Source organism: Dendrobates tinctorius, unplaced genomic scaffold (assembly GCF_039654945.1).
Source record: "Dendrobates tinctorius isolate UK_male_01 unplaced genomic scaffold, ASM3965494v1 ptg000117l, whole genome shotgun sequence".
NCBI classification, from domain to species: Eukaryota; Metazoa; Chordata; class Amphibia; order Anura; family Dendrobatidae; genus Dendrobates; species Dendrobates tinctorius.
This window is the reverse complement of record NW_027361785.1, coordinates 13983991-14008653: the sequence shown is the minus strand read 5'-3', so window position 1 is coordinate 14008653 and position 24663 is coordinate 13983991. Positions and strand designations below refer to the sequence as shown.

General features: G+C 47.7%; 1 protein-coding gene across 4 annotated transcripts in view; it reads left to right on the top strand.

Moving 5' to 3' along the window:
* Positions 1 to 24663, top strand: part of CAMKK1 (calcium/calmodulin dependent protein kinase kinase 1) — a 433796-nt gene that overhangs the window by 251105 nt on the left and 158028 nt on the right. For all 4 annotated transcript variants that reach the window (XM_073590582.1, XM_073590580.1, XM_073590579.1 and 1 more), the window contains one exon: positions 17024 to 17075. In XM_073590582.1, the coding sequence (XP_073446683.1) occupies positions 17024 to 17075 (52 nt within the window). The remainder of the gene's footprint in view (positions 1 to 17023; positions 17076 to 24663) is intronic.

Below are 24663 nucleotides of genomic sequence, written 5' to 3'. Positions count from 1 at the left end.
CCTTTGTTCTTTGAACATCAGAGGGTTTAATACTCCTGAAAAACGCTCGCAGGTTCTTTATCACATGCACAAGAAACGGGTTCATGTGCTGCTTCTGCAGGAGACCCACTTTAGATCAGATCGGATACCTTCACTTAACCATAAATTTTACTCACACTGGTTCCATAGTGGCAACCCAGACTCAAAATCCAAAGGAGTTAGTATTGCCTTGCACACGTCGCTACAGGCTCAAGTAATTGCCTCTAAATCTGATACGCAAGATGTTTGTTTTTAAAGATTAAAATTATCAGAGATGTATTTACCATTGCTAATTTTTATTTGCCTAACCAGGATCAGATCAGAACTTGTAAAGCTTACCTACGCGACCTCTCGGCATTCGCAGAGGGTTCAGTAATTGTCGGAGGAGACTTCAATTTTACATTGAATCGAGTCCTGGACTCATCTTCGGGTAGGTCGGCCGTCTCCCCCTCCCAGTTGGAGAGTCTGAAATCTAAGCTAACGGAATATAGACTGGTTGACGTTTGGAGACTGATCCACCCCACTACATGTGAATATACTTTCTATTCTGCGGTACATGATTCGTATAGTAGGATAGATTATTTTTTAATAAGTCACGGGCTGCTCTCGTTTCACCCGACGACACAAATTGGTCGGACCATGCCCCAGTCTTACTATCCTTGACGGTTCCAGAACTCACATAGAACGAATGGACTTGGCCCTTACACCCGGGGCTTCTCAAAAATCCCTCTTGTCAGGAGGCAATCAGGATGGAAATCACAGATTTTTTCAATATTCACAAAGATGACCCCACAGCTTTGTCATATCAGTGGGAGGCCTTAAAAGGAGTTATACGGGGAGTATTCATCCAACAGGGGGCACGATTAAAGAGAGAAAGGGCTTCTGCCATTCCAAATTTGTTGACGCACATCCAAGCTTTGGAGTTGGAACACAAAAGGTCACAAAATCCATAAGTCATGACTGACCTGTTGAAAGCTAGAACTGACTTAAGCTTATTGCTAGATACAGCAACAGCAAGACAGAGAGACCGCTTCCGCAGATACCTGTATGAATACTCTGACAAGCCTGGTAGGGCCTTAGCACGATTTTTACACCCACGAATTCCTACTACCTATATACCTACCATTAAGTCTGGGTCAGGTAAATCCCTCCACTCCCCCTTGGAGATTGCAGACTCATTTAGGGGCTATTACAACTCCCTTTACAACCTTAGAGGACCTTTGGCAGACATGGCTGTGTCCGACCTCCAGGAAAGAGTGGATAACTATGTAAATAGCACTCCGATTCCTCCTCTTCCATCTGAGGACGTAATGGCCCTTGAGACCCCGTTCTCGGAACAGGAGATACTGGATACAGTCAGGTCTCTGGCAAATGGCAAAAGCCCCGGTCCGGATGGATTCCCGGCTAACTTTTATAAGATATTTGCATCAAACTCTTCAAGTCTATCTCTGAGAATTGCCCTTTTGCCCCCCATATGGGTTATCAGCGTACTCAGGACAAATTGGACAACAACATTTGGGGTCCAATTTCTTGTGTTGCCCTTGGGAAACTAAAAAATGGGGGACTAAAAGATTATGTTTGTGGAAAAAATATGATTCTTTTATTTTCACGCCCAGGCGTTATAAACTTCTGTGAAACACTTGGGGGTTCAAAGTGCTCACCACACATCTAGATAAGTTCTTTGGGGGGTCTAGTTTCCAAAATGGTGTCATTTGTGTGGGATTTCCACTGTTTAGGCACATCAGGGGCTTTCCAAACGCGGCATGGCATCCGATCTCAATTCCAGCCAAAAAAGTCAAATGGCTTCTTCCCTTCCAAGCTCTGCCATGCTCCCAAATAGTAGTTTACCCCCCACAAAGTTCTCACCACATATCTAGATAAGTTCCTTGGGGGGGTCTAGTTTCCAAAATGAGTCACTTGTGGGGGGTTTCCACCGTTTAGGCACATCAGAGCCTCTCCAAACGTGACATGGCTTCCGATCTGAATTCCAGCCAATTTTGCATTGAAAAAGTCAAACGGCGCTTCTTCCCTTCTGAGCTCTGCCATGCACTGAAACAGTGGTTCCCCCCACATATTAGGTATCAGCATACTCAGGACAAATTACACAACAACTCTTGTGGTCCAATTTCTCCTGTTACCCTTGGTAAAATAAGAAAAATTGGACCTGAAGTAATTTTTTTTGTGAAAAAAAGTTAAATGTTCATTTTTTTTAGACATTCAAAAAATTCCTGTGAAGCACCTGAAGGGTTAATCAACTTCTTGAATGTGGTTTTGAGCACCTTGAGGGGTACAGTTTTTAGAATGGTGTCACTTTTGGGTATTTTCTATCATATAGCCCCCCCCCGCAAAGTGACTTCAAATGTGATGTGGTCCCTAAAAGAAAAAGGTGTTCCAGAGTTATTACCTCATAAAGGGACAGTGGTCAGAATTGTAAAAATTGGCCCGGTCATTAATATGCAGACCACCCTTGGGGGTAAAGGGGTTAAACAAATTGCGTGTGTCCGGTAATTGAAGACCATTGCACACTGTTGTACGGATTTTCCAGAATTTTGCAAAATTTGACCAAGAGTTGGGAAATGTTGTTGATTGAAGAAGCATTGCCATTAAATATGCAGTGTAGTGTAGATGCATTAATATTCTCACCGATCGCCATCTCCTCTGGTTTCCAACTCTGCTCCCGTCCTCTTCTGAGTCACTGACTGAAGTTCCCAAACTCCAGATCACCCAGTGGTTTGTGTGAGCCAGAAGTTTCTTTTACAAGGTAAGTATAGTTCTGACTCTCGATAGGCTTACATTGTAAAAACGACTTTCAGCCCACGCATGGATCTGGAAAGGTGGAACTACACGTGACTCAGAAGAGGACCGGAGATGGAAATCTTGGAAGAGGGTGATCCATGAGTGTATTAATGCACCTATACTACACTACATGCACATTCACGCAGGTTTAGCTGAGGCTAGTGATCTGGTGCTGTGGTGTAACATCACCACTGCAGGACAACAAGAGACCTCCAGAATGTCAGGATATGAACAGATACAGTGGGGAAAAAAGTATTTAGTCAGCCACCAATTGTACAAGTTCTCCCACTTAAAAAGATGAGATAGGCCTGTAGTTGACATCATAGGTAGACCACAACTATGAGAGTCAAAATGAGAAAACAAATCCAGAAAATCACCTTTTCTGATTTGGCAAGATTCATTTTGCAAATTAAACCCCCAGGTTTCCCAGAATACCGCGCATGAAACGCCCAGACCAATCAATCGGCATGAACTGATCGCGCCTGGACCCAGGATCGATCCTCAGGACCGTAAAACCTCCAATGTACCAAATACTGCAGAGAACTGCAGACCCTACGCAGATCCACAATCCATTCCAGCTCATACGCCATCTTCCCGTCCACAGAAATCGGAGGCGGAGGGGATGGAGACACATCAGAGGAAGGTACAAATGACTTCAGGAGAGACTTTTGGAACACATTGGGGATCCGAAGCGATGGAGGTAGGCGTAAGTGGAGGGTGTTGTGAGTTCATTTTCCCCTTCATTACTGAGGCCCGAGGAACTCCCTCTTCTGGTAAAGAAAGGTAGTGAGCCTGATTGTCAAACACCTGAGGCTGATGATTGTGACTGGCTGAGTGGAGTTACGGACTGGATATAATGCTGCCGACGCCCTTCTGCCCTGCGGGTGATTTCTCTGTGGGATCCTTGGAGACCAGTCTGAATTCCTGCTCCTCCAAAGCTAAGTTTGCTGCTCGGCCTTTTGCTTTTGTGCTTTGACTTTGTTTTTGCTTTGTTTTTCTGGATTTCTGCCATTCCCTGCTGGGGTGTGCTGAATTCATTTAGCTCTGTCTTCTGAAAATACCTGAGTGCTGATTCAGTTTTTGAAGCCTAGCTGCTTCAGGGCCTTTTTCATATCAGCTGGTTGGCTTATGTCTTTGATAGGGTTTTGGCAGATTGCAGACAGCAGCCTTCCTGTCCTTTCCTATCTAGGTAGTTTTTGGGCCCCGTCTTTGCTCAGTCTATCTTTCTGTCTGTGTTAGTATTTTCATCTTGCTTCACCGTCATTATATGTTGGGGGCTGCCTATTGCTTTGGGGTCTGCTCTGGGGCAGTTTAGATTTCCCCTTTCTTTCTTTAGGCCTATGTATTTCTCCGGCTGTGATCGAGGGGTCTAGGGCATCGTAGGAACCCCCCACGGCTACTGCTAGTTGTGTTGATAGGTTCAGGGGTCTGCAATCTGATAGTTGCCAACTTCTCTGGTTTTCTGGACTTAGCTTGTATTTCTGCTTTTGCCTCCTACGGTGACTCATTCATAACAGAATAACCGGCCATACCGCAGATTCTAGGGTACTCAATAGCACGAAAGTATTGTAAAAAAAAAAAAAAAAAGTGTGTATATTTTTTCCTCTATATCTCTGAGGCCGTAGGGGGAATTTTTTTTTTTCTCTCAATGGAGATAAAGCAATTGTCTGATTGTGTGGAGCAGCTCGCTGCGGAAGTGCGGGGAATTTCCGCCTACCTTGCTCATTCACGTGATGCTGAACCAAAGATTCCTACACCTGATGTATTTTTTGGGGATCGGTCTAAATTTTTGAATTTCAAAAATAATTGTAAATTATTTTTTGCCTTGAAGCCTAACTCGTCAGGGAGCTCCGCGCAGCAGGTTAAAATTGTCATCTCTTTGCTGCGTGGCGATCCCCAGGATTGGGCGTTTTCTTTGAAACCAGATGATCCTATTCTGACTAATGTGAACGCATTCTTTCAAGCTTTGGGGTTGTTGTATGACGAACCTAATGCCATTGATCAGGCTGAAAAGACCCTGCTGGCATTGAGCCAGGGTCGTGATTCTGCAGAATTGTACTGTCAAAAATTCCGAAAGTGGGCAGTACTTACTACCTGGAATGATAATGCCTTGGCTGCTCTCTTTCGGAAGGGGTTTTCAGAAGCCGTAAAAGATACTATGGTGGGATTTCCTGTTCCCTCTGGTCTTGACGATTCTATATCATTAGCCATTCAGGTTGATCGGCGTTTGCGCGAACGCAAAGCTGCACGAGAGGTGTTGCCACCTGTTGAACAAATGTCTGAACCTATGCAATGTGATAGAGTTTTTTCCAGAGAGCAGCGTCAGGAGTTCAGAAGGCGTAATAAGTTGTGTTTTTTCTGTGGAGATGCCTCGCATATTATTTCTGTCTGTCCCAAACGAGAGAAACGCTTTGCACACACGTTTTCTGTTGGGGGTGTTCAACCTAAGTTTCTTCTGGCTATTACTCTGATCTGCTCCCTGTCCACATTTTCCGCCAAGGCGTTTGTGGATTCGGGAGCAGCCCTAAACCTAATGGACTTGGATTTTGCTAAACGTTGTGGATTTCCGATGACACCTCTGCAGACGCCTATCCCTTTGAGGGGAATTGATGCTACTCCTTTGGCTAAAAATAAACCCCAGTTTTGGACCCAGGTGGTAATGCGGGTCGCCCCAGACCATCAAGAAAATTGCAGATTTCTGGTGTTGCATAATCTGCATGATACTGTTGTTCTGGGGTTTCCCTGGTTACAGATTCATAATCCAGTTTTGGATTGGAAATCTGTGTCTGTGGTGAGTTGGGGTTGTCGGGGTGCCTTTAGTGAGGCTCCGGTGTTTTCCACCTCTCCTCAGTCGCATGATGTTCCTGATTATTTGGCGGACTTTTATGATGTATTTAGTGAGAATGAGTCTGCGTCTCTGCCTCCTCATAGGAGTTATGACTGTGCAATTGAACTGAGCCCGGGGTGTAAATTTCCCAAGGGTCGGCTCTTCAATTTATCTGTACCCGAGCACGAGGCTATGCGATCCTATATTAAGGAGGCGCTGGAGAAGGGTCATATTAGACCATCCTCATCACCCTTGGGTGCCGGTTTTTTTTTTGCAGCCAAAAACGATGGATCATTAAGACCTTGTATTGATTATCGTGCCCTCAACAAAATTACTGTTAAATATCAGTATCCGTTACCCCTGATTTCTGATCTATTCTCCAGAGTTAAAGGTGCTTGCTGGTTTACCAAGCTTGACCTCAGGGGGCGTATAATCTTATTCGCATTAAGCATGGGGATGAATGGAAGTCGGCGTTTAATACTCCGGAGGGACATTTTGAGTGCCTGGTGATGCCTTTTGGGCTCACTAATGCCCCTTCTGTCTTCCAGTGCTTCATGAACGATATTTTCCGAGATTTTGTCGATAAATTTTTGATTATCTATCTGGATGATATTTTGATCTTCTCCAAGGATTGGGATTCTCATGTGGAACATATTCGGACTGTGTTCCGGATCTTGAGGGAGAATTCCCTGTATGTCAAGGGATCTAAATGCCTTTTTGGAGTACAGAGGATTTCTTTTTTGGGATTTATTTTGTCCCCGTCAACTATTGAAATGGACCCGGCCAAGGTACAGGCCATTCACGATTGGGTTCAGCCCACTTCTTTGAAGGCCCTCCAGAAGTTTTTGTGTTTTGCTAATTTTTATCGGAAATTTATAGCAAAATTTTCTAGTATTGCCAAGCCATTGACTGATTTGACTAAAAAGGGTGCTGATGTGTTAAATTGGTCTCCGGAGGCTGTTTCTTCCTTTCAGGAGTTGAAACGAAGATTCACCTCCGCCACGGTTTTGCGGCAACCTGATGTCTCACTTCCATTCCAGGTAGAGGTGGACGCTTCTGAGATTGGTGCAGGAGCTGTTTTGTCCCAAAAGGATCCTGTAACATCTAAAATGAATCCTTGTGCTTTCTTTTCCCGAAAGTTCTCTCCATCTGAACGTAACTATGATGTGGGGAATAGGGAACTGTTGGCCATGAAATGGGCATTTGAGGAGTGGAGACATTGGTTGGAGGGAGCTAAGCATCAAGTCGTGGTCCTCACTGACCACAAGAATTTGATTTACCTAGAGTCGGCTAAGCGCTTGAACCCTAGTCAGGCTAGGTGGGCCTTGTTTTTTACACGTTTTGATTTTGTGGTTTCTTTTCTTCCTGGAACAAAGAATGTCAAGGCAGACGCCCTCTCTAGGAGGTTCCTTGCTGATTCTCCTGTGGTGACCAAGCCTGCTACCATCTTAGGCGAAGGGGTAGTTCTTTCTGCCATCTCGCCCGATTTGAGACGTGCTCTGGAAGAGTTCCAGGAGGACAAACCTGAGCGTTGTCCCAGTGGAAAGTTGTATGTTCCTGACCAGTGGAAGAAGAGAGTGATGTCTGAAGTTCATTGCTCTGCTTTGGCTGGTCATCCAGGTATTTTTGGTACTAGAGATCTGGTGAGTTGGTTTTTTTGGTGGCCTTCCTTGTCTCGTGATGTCAGGAATTTTGTGCAGTCCTGTGGGACGTGCTCCCGGTCTAAATCGTGTTCTCGCTCTAGTGGGTTGTTGATGCCTTTGCCGGTCCCCAAGAGGCCATGGACCCATATTTCAATGGATTTCATCTCTGATATGCCTGTCTCTCAGAGGATGACTGTTATTTGGGTGATTTGTGATAGGTTCTCTAAGATGGTTCATCTTGTACCACTCCCTAAGTTGCCGTCTTCCTCTGAGTTGGTGCCCCTGTTTTTACAACAGGTGGTTCGTTTGCACGGGATTCCTGAGAACATTGTATCTGACAGAGGAGTGCAGTTTGTGTCTAGATTTTGGAGAACTTTCTGTTCCAGGCTGGGAATTCAGTTGTCCTTCTCCTCTGCTTTTCACCCTCAGACCAATGGGCAGAGAGAGAGAACAAACCAGACCTTGGAGTCATATTTGAGATGTTTTATTTCTGCTGATCAGGATGATTGGGTTTCATTTTTGCCTTTGGCCGAATTTGCTTTGAATAATAGAGCTAGTTCTGCCACTTTGATGTCACCTTTTTTTTGTAACTTTGGGTTTCATCCTCGATTTTCTTCAGGGCAGGTGGAGCCCTCTGCCTGCCCAGGTGTTGACACTGTGGTGGAGAGAATGCACCAGATCTGGGACCAAGTGGTGGATAAGTTATCTCTCTCCCGGGAGAAGGCCCAGCGGTTTTCCAACCGACATAGGACCATTGGTCCCCAGTTTAAGGTTGGTGATATGGTGTGGTTATCATCGAAAAATATTGCTATGAAGGTGGCTTCTCCTAAGTTTAAGCCTAGATTTATTGGACCTTACAAGATTGTGGAGATTATTAATCCGGTCTCTTTTCATGTGGCTCTTCCTGTCACATTTAAAATCCATAATGTGTTCCATAAATCTTTGCTGAAGAGGTTTGTTGAACCTGTTGTTCCGGGGGTGGCACTTCCATACCCTGTATTGGTTGAAGGTAACATGGAGTATGAGGTAGAGAAAGTACTGGATTCCCGTCTGGCTAGACGGAGACTCCAGTATTTGGTTAAGTGGAAGGGTTATGGTCAGGAGGATAATTCCTGGGTCTCCGCCTCTGATATTCATGCCAAACGATTGGTGCGTGCCTTTCATCGGGCTCACCCTGATCGCCCTGGTGGCATAGTTGAGGGTTCGGTGACCCCTCCTCAAGGGGGAGGTACTGTTGTGAGGTCATTTTCCCCTTCATTACTGAGGCCCGAGGAACTCCCTCTTCTGGTAAAGAAAGGTAGTGAGCCTGATTGTCAAACACCTGAGGCTGATGATTGTGACTGGCTGAGTGGAGTTACGGACTGGATATAATGCTGCCGACGCCCTTCTGCCCTGCGGGTGATTTCTCTGTGGGATCCTTGGAGACCAGTCTGAATTCCTGCTCCTCCAAAGCTAAGTTTGCTGCTCGGCCTTTTGCTTTTGTGCTTTGACTTTGTTTTTGCTTTGTTTTTCTGGATTTCTGCCATTCCCTGCTGGGGTGTGCTGAATTCGTTTAGCTCTGTCTTCTGAAAATACCTGAGTGCTGATTCAGTTTTTGAAGCCTAGCTGCTTCAGGGCCTTTTCATATCAGCTGGTTGGCTTATGTCTTTGATAGGGTTTTGGCAGATTGCAGACAGCAGCCTTCCTGTCCTTTCCTATCTAGGTAGTTTTGGGGCCCCGTCTTTGCTCAGTCTATCTTTCTGTATGTGTTAGTATTTTCATCTTGCTTCACCGTCATTATATGTTGGGGGCTGCCTATTGCTTTGGGGTCTGCTCTGGGGCAGTTTAGATTTCCCCTTTCTTTCTTTAGGCCTATGTATTTCTCCGGCTGTGATCGAGGGGTCTAGGGCATCGTAGGAACCCCCCACGGCTACTGCTAGTTGTGTTGATAGGTTCAGGGGTCTGCAATCTGATAGTTGCCAACTTCTCTGGTTTTCTGGACTTAGCTTGTATTTCTGCTTTTGCCTCCTACGGTGACTCATTCATAACAGGAGGGCAACTGGATTGACAACCTCAGTTACCTCATAAGGCCCTATAAACCTGGGATCTAGCTTAGCGGAAGGAACTTTCAGACGAATGTTCTTAGTAGACAACCATACTTTATCGCCCACCAGGAATATAGGTCTTGTAGATCGTCGCTTATCCACCAACAGTTTATGTTTGCCCTGAGCTTCCCCAATGTTCCTCTGGACCTCCCTTCATACCTCCCTCAACCGCTGAATGGCCGAATCAGCCCCAGGACACCCCGAGTCCATCCTGGAAAACTCACCAAAATGGGGGTGATAGCCATAATTACAAAAGAACGGAGAGGTTCTTGTGGACTGATTTAATACGATTATTAAAGGCAAACTCAGCCACTGGTAGCAAAGAACACCAATCATCCTGTTGGCATGTGGTAAGACACTGCAAAATTTGTTCAAGAGACTGATTGGTTCTCTCCGTCTGACCATTGGCTTCGGGATGATAGGCCGCGGAGATGGCCAAACTAATACCTAACCTTTTACAAAAAGCCCTCCAGAATTTGGACACAAATTGTACCCCCCATCTGAAACCACACTCAAAGGCACACCATACAATCGCACGAGGTGCTCAACAAACAACCTAGAAAGTGTTTCAGCATTAGGCAGTCCCGCCAAAGGTACAAAATGTGCCTGTTTTTCTGAATTTATCCACCACCACCCAGACCACAGTTTTGCCATTGGAAGGGGGGAGATCAGTGATAAAGTCTATGGACAAATGAGTCCAAGGTCTATCCGGATTTGGCAATGGCACCAATTCCCCAGCTGGCCATGAGAGCTTTTAGCACAGGCACAAGTATTACACGAAGACACAAACACGGCGACATCAGAAGCCATAGAGGACCATCAAAGCAGCCTAGCAATTGCTTTACGAGTGGCCAAGATTCAAGGATGCCCAATAAGAGCAGAATCGTGGAACTCCTGGAGCATCCTCAACCGGTACTGAACCGGAACAAAGAGCTTGTTGTCAGGCAATGACGGAAGAGCAAGAGACTGAGCCTCCTGCTCCAATTCTGAGGACACCACTGCCATGACCACCCCGTGCTGAAGAATGGAGGAAGAAGGTTCGGGAGGTGATATCGGATCCAAACTGTGCAATAAGGCATCTGCCTTGACATTCTTGGAAGAAGGCCTACTGAACCGCATCAAAGAGCCTGTTGTCAGGCAATGACGGAAGAGCAAGAGACTGAGCCTCACGAATCTCCCGCTCCAATTCTGAGGACACCACTGCCACGACCATCCCGTGCTGAAGAATGGAGGAAGAAGGTTCGGGAGGTGATATCGGATTCAAGCTGCGCGATAAGGCATCTGCCTTAACATTCTTGGAAGAAGTTAAGAAATTAAAGCGTGAAAAAAAGCGACCACCTAGCCTGTCTGGGAGTAAGACGTTTGGCCGACTCAATATAAGACAGATTCTTGTGGTTCGTAATCACCGTGATCCGAAGAACAGCCCCCTCCAAAAAGTGCCTCCAATCTTCAAAGGCAAACTTGATAGCTAAAAGCTCCCGATTCCCAACAATAATTTCTCTCAGCCGGAGACAATGTTTTCAAGAAGAAAGCACAAGTTGATCAAAGTGGCCAGTCCTTGGGACAACATCTCCCCCACTCCCACCTCCGACGCGTCCACCTCAACGATGAACGGTTCAGACAGATCAGGCTGGACCAAAACAGGGGCAGACATAAAGCATTTCTTTAATAAAGAAAACGCCGCCACAGCCGGAGCTGACCAGTTTTGATATCAGCCCCCTTACGAGTCAGATCCGTGAGGGGCCAGGGTCTATACGAAACCCCTTGTCAGACAGAATTAACTCCAGAAAGGACAAATCTTGGACAAAGAATGAGCATTTTTCAGGTTCGAAAAAAGCGAGTTCTCCCGTAACCTCTGGAGAACCGCACGTAGATGATCCATGTGAACTTTTTTGTTGGATGAAAACACCAAGGATATCATCTCAATACACCATCATGAAGCACCCAATAAAAGCAGAAAATACATGATTAATAAAATTCTGAAAAACAGCTGGTACATTAGTGAGACCAAAGGGCATAACCAAATTCTCAAATAACCCTTCAGAAGTGAGAAATGCCGTTTTCCACTCAACCCCCTCCTGAATACGGATTAGATTATATGCTCCCCTGAGGTCCAATTTAGAAAACCTTTGGCCCCCCGACAGTTGATTGTACAAATCAGGGATGAGTGGGAGGGGATAGGTATTTCTCACTGTGATCTTATTTGACAATGTCCCATTGTAATAGGAATTAAAAAATTACTTTTAACCATGCCAAAGGAGTTGAAAAGAAAAGTCTTGCAGAGGGACACAGTGAGCGTAATGTTGCCTCCATCCTTAAAATTTCTAAGATGGCAGTCCATTACAACAAGGTAAAGCAGCAGACATTGGGACAACAAAGCTACAGACCGACACAGGGCGAATTGACTGTCCACTGACCGGGATGACCATCATCTTATTCTTATGTCACTCAGCAACCGCAGGATGACATCAAGTGACCTACAAAAGGAATGGCAAATGGCAGCTGGGGTGAAGTGCACGGCAAGAACAGTTCATAACAGGCTCCTAGAGGCAGGGCTCAAGTCATGTAAAGGTAAAAAAAAGCCTTTCATCAATGAGAACCAAAGGAGAGCCAGGCTGAAGTTTGCCAAAGACCATAAGGATTGGACCATAGAGGACTGGAGTAAGGTAATCTTCTCTGATGAGTGTAATTTTCAGCTTTGCCGAACACCTGGTCGTCTAATGGTTAGACGGAGACCTCTGGAATGTAATCAAGAGGAAGATGGTTAGTCACAAGCCATCAAACAAAGAAGAACTGCTTACATTTTTGTACCAGGAGTGGCATAAGGTTACCCAAATGCAGTGTGAAAGACTGGTGGAAAGCATGCCACGAAGCATGAAAGCTGTGATTAAAAATCATGGTAATTCCACAAAATATTCATTTCTGAACTCTTCCGGAGTTAAAATATTAGTATTGTTTCTAAATGATTATGAACTTGTTTTCTTAGCATTATTTGAGGTCTGCAAGCACTGCATTTTTTTGTCACTGTGACCATTTCTCATTTTCTGAACTTAAATACAAAATTTAGTGCTTGGAAACTCGAAGACATGTTGTCAGTAGTTTATAGAATAAAAGAGCAATTTACATTTTACTCAAAAATATACCTATAAAGAGAAAAATCAGACAAACTGAAAATTTTGCAGTGGTCTCTTAATTTTTGCCAGAGCTGTGTATAGCTTTGTCGCCATAATAGGAGGGGGGGCCCAGAGACATTACTTTCACAGGTGCCCCAAGCTGTTAGTGTCTGCCCCTTGTCAAACCAGTCAATTCATAAACTCACTGACCTAAACCCAGGTTTTGTCCTCCCTCACTGCGATATCCCTCTAAGATTATATAGACACTCCATATTAAGGCATTTAATTGCGACTACAAGTGTGTGCATTACTCTACTTTGGAAAAAAAAAAAAGACTCACCACCGGTTTGCAAAAATTAATAAAGATATGTTAATGGAGCAACTCTCCTCCTCCAGTCAATAACTCCTACGAAAGTTTTTATAAGATTTGGTGTGAAGACACGGAGTAGGTGCTCTTGTCCGCTGGCCCAGCTGTCTCTAGAAAGACTGCATGGACCAGGGCTCATAATACTGAACACCTGCTCTCTCCCCGTGGGCAGAACACTACTCAGACAACACAGGGTGAGGGTAAAACAGTGTGGCAATAATTTATTGAACCACCAACACACAATAGCATACAGAACAGTCCCAGCAAATACCCAAGATGGTGCCAATTACAGAGTCTCACCCTTCCACTGATTCACCAGGATTAGAGCTGCTTCTAATGCCCAATACCTCCACTAGGAGCTCCCTGCTTTTGTCGGGCCCCCACAGCGAGGAGGTAACGATGAGCTTAGGAAACTTACCGAGAGCAGTGAGGTATATGGCCAGGTGACTCAATTGTCCCAACCTGGATTCTTTAACCCCTATTTGACATATGACGTACTATCTTGTCCAGGTGCCCTGGGCCTGAATGCCCAGGGATGGGATAGTACGTCATCTCTGATCAGCAGTGCTCTCGGGGAGACCGCTCCTGGGACTTTAACCCCGGCACACTGCGATCAAACATGATCGCTGCGTTCCAGTGGCATAGGGAAGCATCGCATTGTTCCGAGGGCCTCCTCCCTGAAGGCCCCTGGATCCAAGATGGCCACGAGGTCCTTCCGGGTCCTGCAGGGAGGTGGCTTGTCAGTGCCTGCTGAGAGCAGGCATCGGCAAGCCTCCAGCGCTGCCTGTCAGATCTCTGATCTGACACAGATTTCTGAAAGTGTCAGATCAGCGATCTGATACTATATAGTGATGTCTCATCCTGGGTCAAAGTAAAAAAGTGAAGAAAAAAAAGTGTAAAAATATTTTAAAACATTCCTGAATAAAACAAAGAAAAATATTCCCCATTAAATACATTTCTTTATGTGAAAAAAAACAATAAAAGTGCACATATTTAGTATTGCCGCGTCTGCTTATAAAACTGTCCCACTAGTTAACCCCTTGTGACGTCTGCCTGCGGTCTGGGCTGGAGCCAGACAACACCCCGAGAAACACTGATACCCTTTACCCCTATACAGGAATCTGGATTTATAGCAGAGCCCAGGAGGCGCTGTCTGAATAGGAGCAATGACCAGAGCAGGACGGTCGCCAGAAAGGTGTTCCAATACAGGACACAGAGGCAATGATATCCGAGACTAAACCAGTCGGGCAGAAATGGTATAAAAACAGTAGACAGTAGCAGAGTCAGATTCCAGGCCGAAGCCAGAGTCATAAACCAGGAGAGTCGCAGAGGTACAGAATCGTTAGGCAGAAGCAGAGTCAGAATCCAGGCCGAAGTCAGAGTCATAAACCAGGAGAGTCGCAGAGGTACAGAATCGTTAGGCAGGAGCAGAGTCAGAATCCTGGCCGAAGTCAGAGTCATAAACCAGGAGAGTCGCAGAGGTACAGAATCGTTAGGCAGAAGCGGGGTCAGAAGTCCAGGCAAAAGTCAGAGTCAGTCAAACAGTAATTCACACAGTAACACGCAGGGGAACCAAGAATATATCCGGCGGCCTGCAAGAGCCGTCCCAAAGTATTTGAGGGATCAGGTCATCCCTCACAGGCTCCTGGGCTGATGATGTCATCCGGACCGCCCCCAGGACCAGGCTGGATGGTGATGCACCAGCCCCTTCATGACTGACCGAGGAGCGAAGCTTGCGTCCAGCGGACGCCTGCGCAGGAGCCTCATAACTATCGCCGCCATGACTCGGGGTTGAAGCACAGCGCCTCCCAGAGACCGAGGCCGGAACCGCAGGCCACGAGTCAGACGGCGATGGGACAGACCGGCGCCTCCTAGTGGTCAAGGCCGGGACAGCAGGCCCTGAGTCTGATGGTGATGTGACAGTCCGGCGCCTCCTAGTTGATTTTTCAGTTGCGGCGCCGAGCATTGGTGGGTCTAGAGGGACTCTAACCCTGTGTCTTTGGGGCTGAGTCCTCAGATTCTTTGGAGTAAATTCATGGAGACTGAAGGAGACTTCCGTTTCCTCCTACAAACAGTTTCTACTAAGAATTTTGGTGATGGCTGCCAGAGCTTTTATTCCGCTGTTATGGAAGAAAGCTAATCCACCTAGCCCGTCAGAGATAACGGTCAAAAGGTCTCAATGTTAAGGGCCCATTACACTAAGCGATATCGCTAGCAATATCGCTATAACGTCACTAGTTTTGTGACGCAGCAGCGATATTGCTAGCGATATCGCTATGTGTGATAATTACCTCCGACCGGCTCCCCCGCTGATTATTGCTGATTGCGCGAGAATGTCCTGGGCCGTTTCTCATCGGCCACTTCCTGCTGGGCTTCCTGCTGTGGAGACGAGCGACGCGTGGAAGCGGGCGGGAGGACGTCAGGATCGCCTCGTCTGACAGGTAAGTAGCTACCCCCGACCGCTGCTGTGTCGCTGGTGAGATCTGCCTGTTTGGCAGCTCACTAGCGACCACTTAGCGATGCACCAGCGATCCTGACCGCTTCATATCATGGTCGGGATCGCTGGTGCATCTCTAAGTGTAACGGTACCTTAAGCCTACGATAGCATCGTTCAGGTCTTTTTCTGGTTTACATAAACATACATTGAGCTATGACTTCCAGACTGCCCAGCAAACACTGTAGCAATCCAGTAGGTCACAAACTGCTGGACACCAACTAGCGTGGATAAAAGATGAAGATGGCGGCTAGAAAGTATGAGACTGGGTGCAGGTAACGTAGATTAGTAGCAACACTCCAGCTCTGCAAGAAAAAACCTCTGAAGTTGTGCTTTAAAACTGCTTGAAAAATGAAAATGCAAAGATCAAAATAACACATATTGTAATAAGAAAAAACAGTTGATGGGTTTGCTCTTCCTCATTTTCAGTATTGTAATATTTTCGTTTTGTATTTTCGTTGATATAATACTAGAATCAAGTTGAGAAAAGAAAATTACAGTTGTAATCTATAGCATGCAATAAAATCCCATTGTTTGACACCTAACAATCTAAGTGCTTTTCATGTACAGTGGCATGTAAAAGTATGAAGTGTTCCCCGTACCATTGACTGCAACACAACCTCAAAGCATGATTGATCCACCCCCATGCTTAATGGTTGTCGAAATGTTCTTTTCCTGAAATACTGTGCCCTTTTTTCTCCACACATACCTTTTGATCATTGTGGCCAAAGAGTTCTATTTTAACCTATCAGTTCACAGGACTTGTTTTCAAAATGCATCAGGCTTGTTTAGAAGTTCTTTTTCATATTTCTGATGCTGAATTTTATGGGGAGGATGCAGAAGAGGCTTTCTTCTGATGACTCTTCCATGAAGGCCACATTTGTGCAGGTGTCTCTGAACAGTAGAACAATGTACCACAACTCCAGAGTCTGCTAAATCTTTCTGAAGGTCTTTTGCAATCAAGTGAGGATGCCAAAACTTTTACATGCCACTGTATAAACTGTATGCTTATATATCTCTGATTTTAACTTTGTGACTTCTTATGATGGTCACAATTAGGAAGTTTACCTAGACGGAAGAATATATCAGAACAAATTTTGGATAAAGCAAGTTAGCAAGTATAATTCCTTGAATAATATACAGAGCTGAAGGGGGTTGTTGGGGTGCAAATGAACCTATATTTATACTACACTACACTACAAGTAAAACACCTGGTCCCCGATTCATTAACGTGTTTATGCTATAAAACTGGTGGAAAATTCTTTAAAAAGCAGCACATAGTTGTGCATAAATTTTGAGGTTTTTGGCGTTAAGGGCAGCACCACCAAATTGGAACTGGGGTAGGCGTGGCTATGCCCACCATATTCTCTTTCATCAATGGGGACAGTTTTTTATTCCAGAAATGTTTTTCCAGTCCATGACTGGAGTAACATTTCTGGTAAAACATGAGGCAGCGCTTATTACTGATAAAGTGCGCCAAACATTCAGCACATCTTATTCATGCCTGCAACTCGCATACAAAATGCCAGTATTAATTAATTGGGACCTTGATGTTTTAAAAATATCGTAACAAAAATATTTTATCTGCATCACAGATTATATGCACTGAAATAGTAACTGAACAATTGTTTAATGGATTCTGCTTGCATTTTATAATCTACCCATATGTTATTTTTCTTAGGCTATGAAAGTACTTTCAAAGAAGAGATTATTGAAGCAATATGGTTTCCCACGTATGTATTTAATTAATCTCTTACATTATCATAAATAACTATAAAGGAATCTCTGGATATAGATAAAATAATTAGTTTTATGTTTTTAGTTCAACCAAACAAATATATATCAGTTTATTCTCTACAATGGAAACATGGCTTCTAATTGGTAGCTTATTCCACTAGATTATGGTTAACTGAAAGCACTGCATCTCCAAAGGCAAAGTAACTAAGGCTTGTGTCTTCACTGTAGCTTTAAGATCAAGGGCTGCTCAGGCGTTTGATAACGAAGTCTTGTCCTTTGATACTCTGCACTGTGGATAAGATAAGTCATGAAAGTTGGTATCCTTTCCTTGCTACGCTAATGTCTGCTTGATTGCCACCTGGAAAACATGGAAGACTGTGAAGACATATCTACAAAACAGGGCTATGGAATAGTTAGGGCCCCGTCACACATAGCGACTCACCAGCGATCCCGACAACGATATCAACTTGTCAGGATCGCTGGTGAGTCGCTACATGATCGCTGGTGAGCTGTCAAACAGACAGCTTCACCAGCGATCAGCACGAGCGACGCCGAGCGCGCGGCGTCGCTGTGTACTTTAGTTACCAGCGCTCTGATGCCGAGAGCTTGTAACTAAGGTACACATCGGGTTTCTAAGGGGTGTCCGTCACTTAGAAACCCGATGTGTACCTTGGTTACCAGCTCCCTGCATCAGCGCGCTGGTAACTAAGGTACACATCGGGTTTCTAAGCACCGCCTGGTGCTTAGAAACCCTGTGTTTACCTTAGTTACCAGCACGCTGATCCCTGATCTCCCGCCTATCACACGCAGCGATGCGTGCTGGCCAGCGGGAGACCAGCGATAAAAAAAATGTCCTGGCTATTCCAGGACGATCAGCGATAACCAGCAGGGGGGCCGGTCGCTGGTCAGTGTCACACACAGCGATCTCGCTGGTGAGATCGCTGTTGCGTCACAAAACTATGTGTGACGGGGGCTTTACAGTCACGACCAAAAATGTTGGCACCTTTGAAATTGTTTCAGAAAATGTAGTATTTCTCCCAGCAAATTTGTGCATGTTAGGGTCGGCGGAACGCACCAGATATAAATAATGGAAGGCGCGTTCGCCGCCCGGGGTCCACCGTGCGGTAGATGACAAGACCGCTGCTGGACAATGGCAGATACGCTAGAAGTGCGATACAGCGCTCGGGTTAACTTCACCCGAGAGCCTGAGAGCGGACTCTGTTTAGTCACAGAGACGCCAAAGTATGAACTAGACGTAAAGGCTGAACCTGTTAGCTGCACAGGTCAGCCGGCGTGTGGCGTCGCAGCCGCGAACACCAAAAGCTGCTACTACTGCAGCGCGGCCGTAACTGAAGCCGCTAAGCGACGATGCCGGAGGAGCCGGGCACCGACGGACGCTAGTGTAGGTGAGGAAGGCTCAGTGGCGTGTAGCCTGCCACAATCTGGAGCTGACTAACCCAACATACTGTCACCATTCGTAATATCCGAGGGAAGGGGTTTCATAATAAGTCAGACACCAGTCCATGCATCCATCACCATACACACAGCATAATATGCTACACTAGCGCATGGCCGAGCCGCCATGCAGGCTTTTTATAGCCATGCGCTTCCGGGACCTTCCAGTACTATAGGAAGGACCAATCAGATCCGACATAGGACCTTCACATGTGACCCCTGCTCTCCACTGAGAGGACAAGTTGCGGGCATGCCCAGTCGCACGGCGCGAGGACTTAGCCTCTAGAGCAGTTCCCTGCAAAGCAGGTTGCGTTATCATTGCTGCACCAGAGGTGGCAGCAACATCCAGGCTCACAGAACGAGTCTGCGGGGAAATGCCTGGTTCGCCGAGATTGCTGAGCAGGAGTCCGAGCGGTCGGAGGAGAATGGGAGACCGCAGGATGTCTGGCTCTGGATTCCCGCTGTGCAGTGCCAGGAATCCGACGCCTAACATTACCCCCCCTCCTAGGGCCCCCCCCTCTGAGCCTCACTGCGCTCAAAGGCTGCGATCAGGAGCGGTGCGTGAATATTTTCCACCGGCTCCCAGGTCCGAGCCTCGGGCCCATGACCCTTCCAGTCCACCAAATAAAATTTTTTGCCACGGACAAACCTGCGCCCCACTATGGCGTTAACCTCAAACTCATCAGACGATAAGTCTGATGACCCGGCAGATGACTCAGAAAACCGGACCATGTGAACTGGTTTGAGGAGGGACACATGGAACACGTCCGAAATGGCCAAATGTGGAGGTAGAGCCAGGCGGTAGACCACCGAGCTAAGTCGCTCGAGGACCTTGAATGGTCCAATGTATCGCGGTGCGAACTTGGGAGACTCAACCCGCAGTTTAATGTTTCGGGTGGAGAGCCATACCATGTCGCCAGGGGAGAAGCTTGGCGCAGGCCGCCGATGCATGTCGGCGGACGCCCTCATCCTTTCTTTAGATGCCCGGATAGCATCCTGAGTGCGATCCCAAATGTCCCGGGCCTCCACTGCCCAGTCTGCCACCCTGGAGTCAGTGGAGGACACTGGCATCGGGACAGGGACACGTGGATGTTGGCCATAGTTTAGGAGAAAGGGCGTCTGACCAGTGGAATCAGCCACCGCATTGTTTAGGGCAAATTCTGCCCAAGGTAGCAAGGATGCCCAGTCATCCTGCCTGGCAGAGACAAAATGTCGTAAATAGGTGACCAAGGTCTGATTGGCTCTCTCGACCAAGCCATTCGTCTCGGGATGGTAAGCGGAGGATAGATTTAGCTCGATGCTGAGTAAACTGCAGAGCTCCCTCCAAAACCGAGACGCAAACTGGGGACCACGGTCACTCACGATTTTGTCCGGCATGCCATGTAGACGGAATACGTGTTTAATGAACAAGGTGGCCAGACCTCGAGCGGAAGGCAGGCGTGCGAGTGGCACCAGATGCACCATTTTGGAAAAATGGTCGGTGACCACCCAGATGACCGTACTGCCACCAGACTTGGGCAGGCCAACTATGAAGTCCATGCCAACCATCTCCCATGGTCTATCCGCCACTGGCAGGGGAAACAACAGCCCCGCCGGCCTCTGTCTAGAGGGTCTGTTCCGAGCACACGAAACACATGCCTGCACGTACTCCTTGACATCTCGAGCCATATGTGGCCACCAATATGACCTTGCCAGGAGTTCGGCGGTCCGTTTTTTACCAAAATGGCCACCCACTCTGGAGGCATGTGCCCAGGCGAGGACCTCCGGCCGTAGCTGAGGAGGCACCAAGGTCTTGCCCGGTGGTACCGACTCGAGCGCAACTGGAGCCACGGTCGTAAAACTCTCCGGCGGGAGAATTAACCGAGGCTCAGCTTCTCCTTCCTCCGCTGAGACCACTGAACGTGAGAGAGCATCCGCACGGACGTTCTTCTCTCCAGAGAGGTAGTGGAGGGTGAAGCGGAATCGTGAGAAGAAGAGCGACCACCTGGCCTGACGGGAATTCAGGCGTTGGGCCGTCTGTAGATAGACCAGGTTTTTATGGTCCGTATATACCAGAAAGGGAAACCGGGCTCCCTCCAGGAGATGTCTCCATTCAGAAAAAGCCAACTTCATGGCTAGCAGCTCCCTGTCGCCGATGGAGTAATTTTTCTCCGCCGGTGAGAAGGTCTTGGAATAGAAGAAGCAGGGGTGCTTCCGACCTTGAGCATCCTTTTGATAAAGGACTGCTCCTGCACCGACGGAAGAAGCGTCTACCTCAAGGATAAACGGCTTATCCACATCGGGACGATGTAATATGGGAGCGCCAGCAAAATGTGATTTTATAGCCGAGAAGGCCTTGGAGACATGTTCTGACCAAGCATTGGGGTTAGCTCCTTTCTTGGTGAGAGCAACCAAAGGAGCCACCAGTGTGGAAAAGTGTGGTATGAACTGGCGGTAGTAATTCACGAACCCCAAAAAGCGCTGCACCGCTTTGAGGGAATGGGGTTCCTGCCAGTCCATTACCGCTTGTAGTTTGGCCGGATCCATGGCCAGCCCCTGGGCCGAGATGATATAGCCCAGGAACGGCAAGGACTCCTGCTCAAACTGGCACTTCTCCAGCTTGGCAAATAACGAGTTCGCCCGCAGACGGTCAAAGACCCTGCAGACGTCTCTCCGGTGGGTGGTCAAATCTGGCGAAAAGATGAGTATGTCATCCAGATAGACCACCACCGAGGTAGAGAGCATGTCGCGGAAGACGTCGTTGACAAAATCTTGGAAGACAGCTGGGGCATTACAAAGGCCAAAGGGCATAACCAGGTAGTCGTAATGGCCATCCCTGGTATTAAAAGCTGTCTTCCATTCGTCTCCTTCGCGAATGCGGATCAGGTTGTATGCACCCCGCAGATCTAGTTTAGTAAAGATCCGGGCCCCCCGCAACCTGTCAAATAACTCCGAGATCAACGGTAGGGGGTATTTGTTTTTAACCGTGATAGCATTGAGACCTCGGTAGTCGATGCAGGGGCGTAGCTCTCCGTTCTTCTTCTGTACGAAGAAGAACCCGGCACCAGCCGGTGACACCGATTTTCTGATGAAACCCCTAGCCAGGTTCTCCCGGATATACTGGGACATAGCCTCCGTCTCAGGGAGTGATAAAGGGTAAACGGAGGCTCTGTGCCTGGCAGGAGATCAATCGGGCAATCATAGGAACGGTGCGGTGGGAGCGTCTCCGCAGACTTCTTAGAGAAGACGTCCGCGTAATGGTGGTAGGGTTTGGGGAGCGAGGAGAGATCCGCAGGTACTTCTGTGGAAGCCACCTGAACGCTGCCCCTCAGGCACCTTCCCTCACAGTCCTTGCCCCAGCCCAGTATCCTCCCTGAAGCCCAGTCAATATGCGGGGAGTGGCAACGAAGCCAGGGAACTCCGAGGAGCACCTGATCGATGCCATTGGGCATAATTAGCAGGGACAGAGTCTCCCGATGTGAGGGTGAAATAGAGAGTCCGAGTGGGGCTGTCTGATGGGTCACCTGAGATGGTAACGGTGCCCCATTTACCACCCTGATGGTCAGAGGTTGGGGAAGTATCACCAGAGGGATAGCGTGTCTCTGGGCAAAAGTCGAGGACATAAAGTTCCCCTCGGCCCCGGAATCCAGGGTGACCTCTGCCTCCCAGGAGGAGGACCCACTATCTAATGTACCCTGGAACACCGGTTTGGGTGAAAAGGGTCCCACCTTGGATTGACCACCACCTACGGCCACTGAACGTGGTCGTCTTTTCGGCCGCTGAGGGCATGTGCCAGCCGAGTGGCCCAACTGTCGGCACTGATAACAGCGCACAGAGGTTCGCATCGGACGCAACTTAGTGCCGGTGCGAGACACCTCCATAGGCTCAGAGGAGAGGTGCTCCTGTGCGGGAAATTTCAGCGGCTCAGTAAAGGTGGGAGCCAAATTAACCCTACGTTTGGATTGCGCTCGTTCCAACCCACGCTCCGTGTAGCGGAGATCAATGCGGGTGGAAACGGCGATCAACTCCTCCAAACTGGTGGGAATCTCCCTAGTAGCTAGAGCATCTTTTACGTGCTCAGCCAGGCCTCTCCAAAACACCGGGACCAACACTTTGTCCGGCCACTCTAACTCGGAAGCCAGTGTCCGAAACTGGACAGCATGATGGCTAACCGAAAGTGACCCTTGTGTTAAAGATAACAGTTGGAGAGCCGTATCGTGGGTGACCCGTGGTCCCAAGAAGACTTGCTTCAGAGCCGCGAGGAACTGAGCAGCCCCCTGTACCACGGGATCACCACGTTCCCACAATGGCGTGGCCCACTGTAATGCCCGGCCAGACAACAGAGAGACAATAAATCCCACCTTAGCCCGCTCCGTAGGGAACCGTGCAGCCAGCAACTCCAGCTGGATGGAGCACTGACTAACGAATCCCCTACAGGAGACACTATCACCCGAAAACTTATCGGGGAGCGGGAGGCGAGACATTGTCGGCAAGGGCAAAAGTGTGGGCGCACGTGAGACAGCCTCAGCGACTGTCTGAGCAGCAGCTAGCGCAGCATTCGCAGCTGAGTTGGTGCTCTCAATAGCCGCCAACCTGCTCTCCAGCTGCCGAATGTAGCGCTGCAGCTGCTGCACGTCTGCCATTGCCAGCCAGACCCTGGCGCTAGTGTAATGTTAGGGTCGGCGGAACGCACCAGATATAAATAATGGAAGGCGCGTTCGCCGCCCGGGGTCCACCGTGCGGTAGATGACAAGACCGCTGCTGGACAATGGCAGATACGCTAGAAGTGCGATACAGCGCTCGGGTTAACGTCACCCGAGAGCCTGAGAGCGGACTCTCTTTAGTCACAGAGACGCCAAAGTATGAACTAGACGTAAAGGCTGAACCTGTTAGCTGCACAGGTCAGCCGGCGTGTGGCGTCGCAGCCGCGAACACCAAAAGCTGCTACTACTGCAGCGCGGCCGTAACTGAAGCCGCTAAGCGACGATGCCGGAGGAGCCGGGCACCGACGGACGCTAGTGTAGGTGAGGAAGGCTCAGTGGCGTGTAGCCTGCCACAATCTGGAGCTGACTAACCCAACATACTGTCACCATTCGTAATATCCGAGGGAAGGGGTTTCATAATAAGTCAGACACCAGTCCATGCATCCATCACCATACACACAGCATAATATGCTACACTAGCGCATGGCCGAGCCGCCATGCAGGCTTTTTATAGCCATGCGCTTCCGGGACCTTCCAGTACTATAGGAAGGACCAATCAGATCCAACATAGGACCTTCACATGTGACCCCTGCTCTCCACTGAGAGGACAAGTTGCGGGCATGCCCAGTCGCACGGCGCGAGGACTTAGCCTCTAGAGCAGTTCCCTGCAAAGCAGGTTGCGTTATCATTGCTGCACCAGAGGTGGCAGCAACATCCAGGCTCACAGAACGAGTCTGCGGGGAATGCCTGGTTCGCCGAGATTGCTGAGCAGGAGTCCGAGCGGTCGGAGGAGAATGGGAGACCGCAGGATGTCTGGCTCTGGATTCCCGCTGTGCAGTGCCAGGAATCCGACGCCTAACAGTGCAATTACACATGTTTTGTTTTACAAATGTTCATTTCCTTGTGTATATTGGAACAACAGAAAAAAATTAAGAAAAGGTAAATTGTACATAATTCACACAAAACAACAAAAATAGTCCGTACAAAATTGTTGGCACCCTCAACCTAATATTTGGTTGCACACCCTGTTAAATAAATAACTGCAATTAATCGCTTCCTTAACCATCAATAAGCTTCTTACACCTGTCAATTGGAATTTTGGACTACTCTTTTGTATACTGCTCCAGGTCTTTCATATTTGAAGGGTGTCTTCTCCCAACAGCAATTTTAAGATCAGTCTCTTTTATGTCTGTGTGTCAGCAGTGGGGATCTCCTAGGTCTCCTGCCATTTCATTTAATTCAAATGCCATTGTATAGTGTGTGGTGACACCGATGCACCCTGAGCCTGCAGGACAGCTTTAATTTCTTAGAAACTTGATTGGAGCTGTTTATCTACCATACTGACTATCCTGCATTCCAACTTTTCATCAATTCTTCTCTGCCGTCCGGGGAGATTAGCTACAGTGCCATGAGTTGTAAACTTCTTGATTATGTTGCGCCCCGTGAA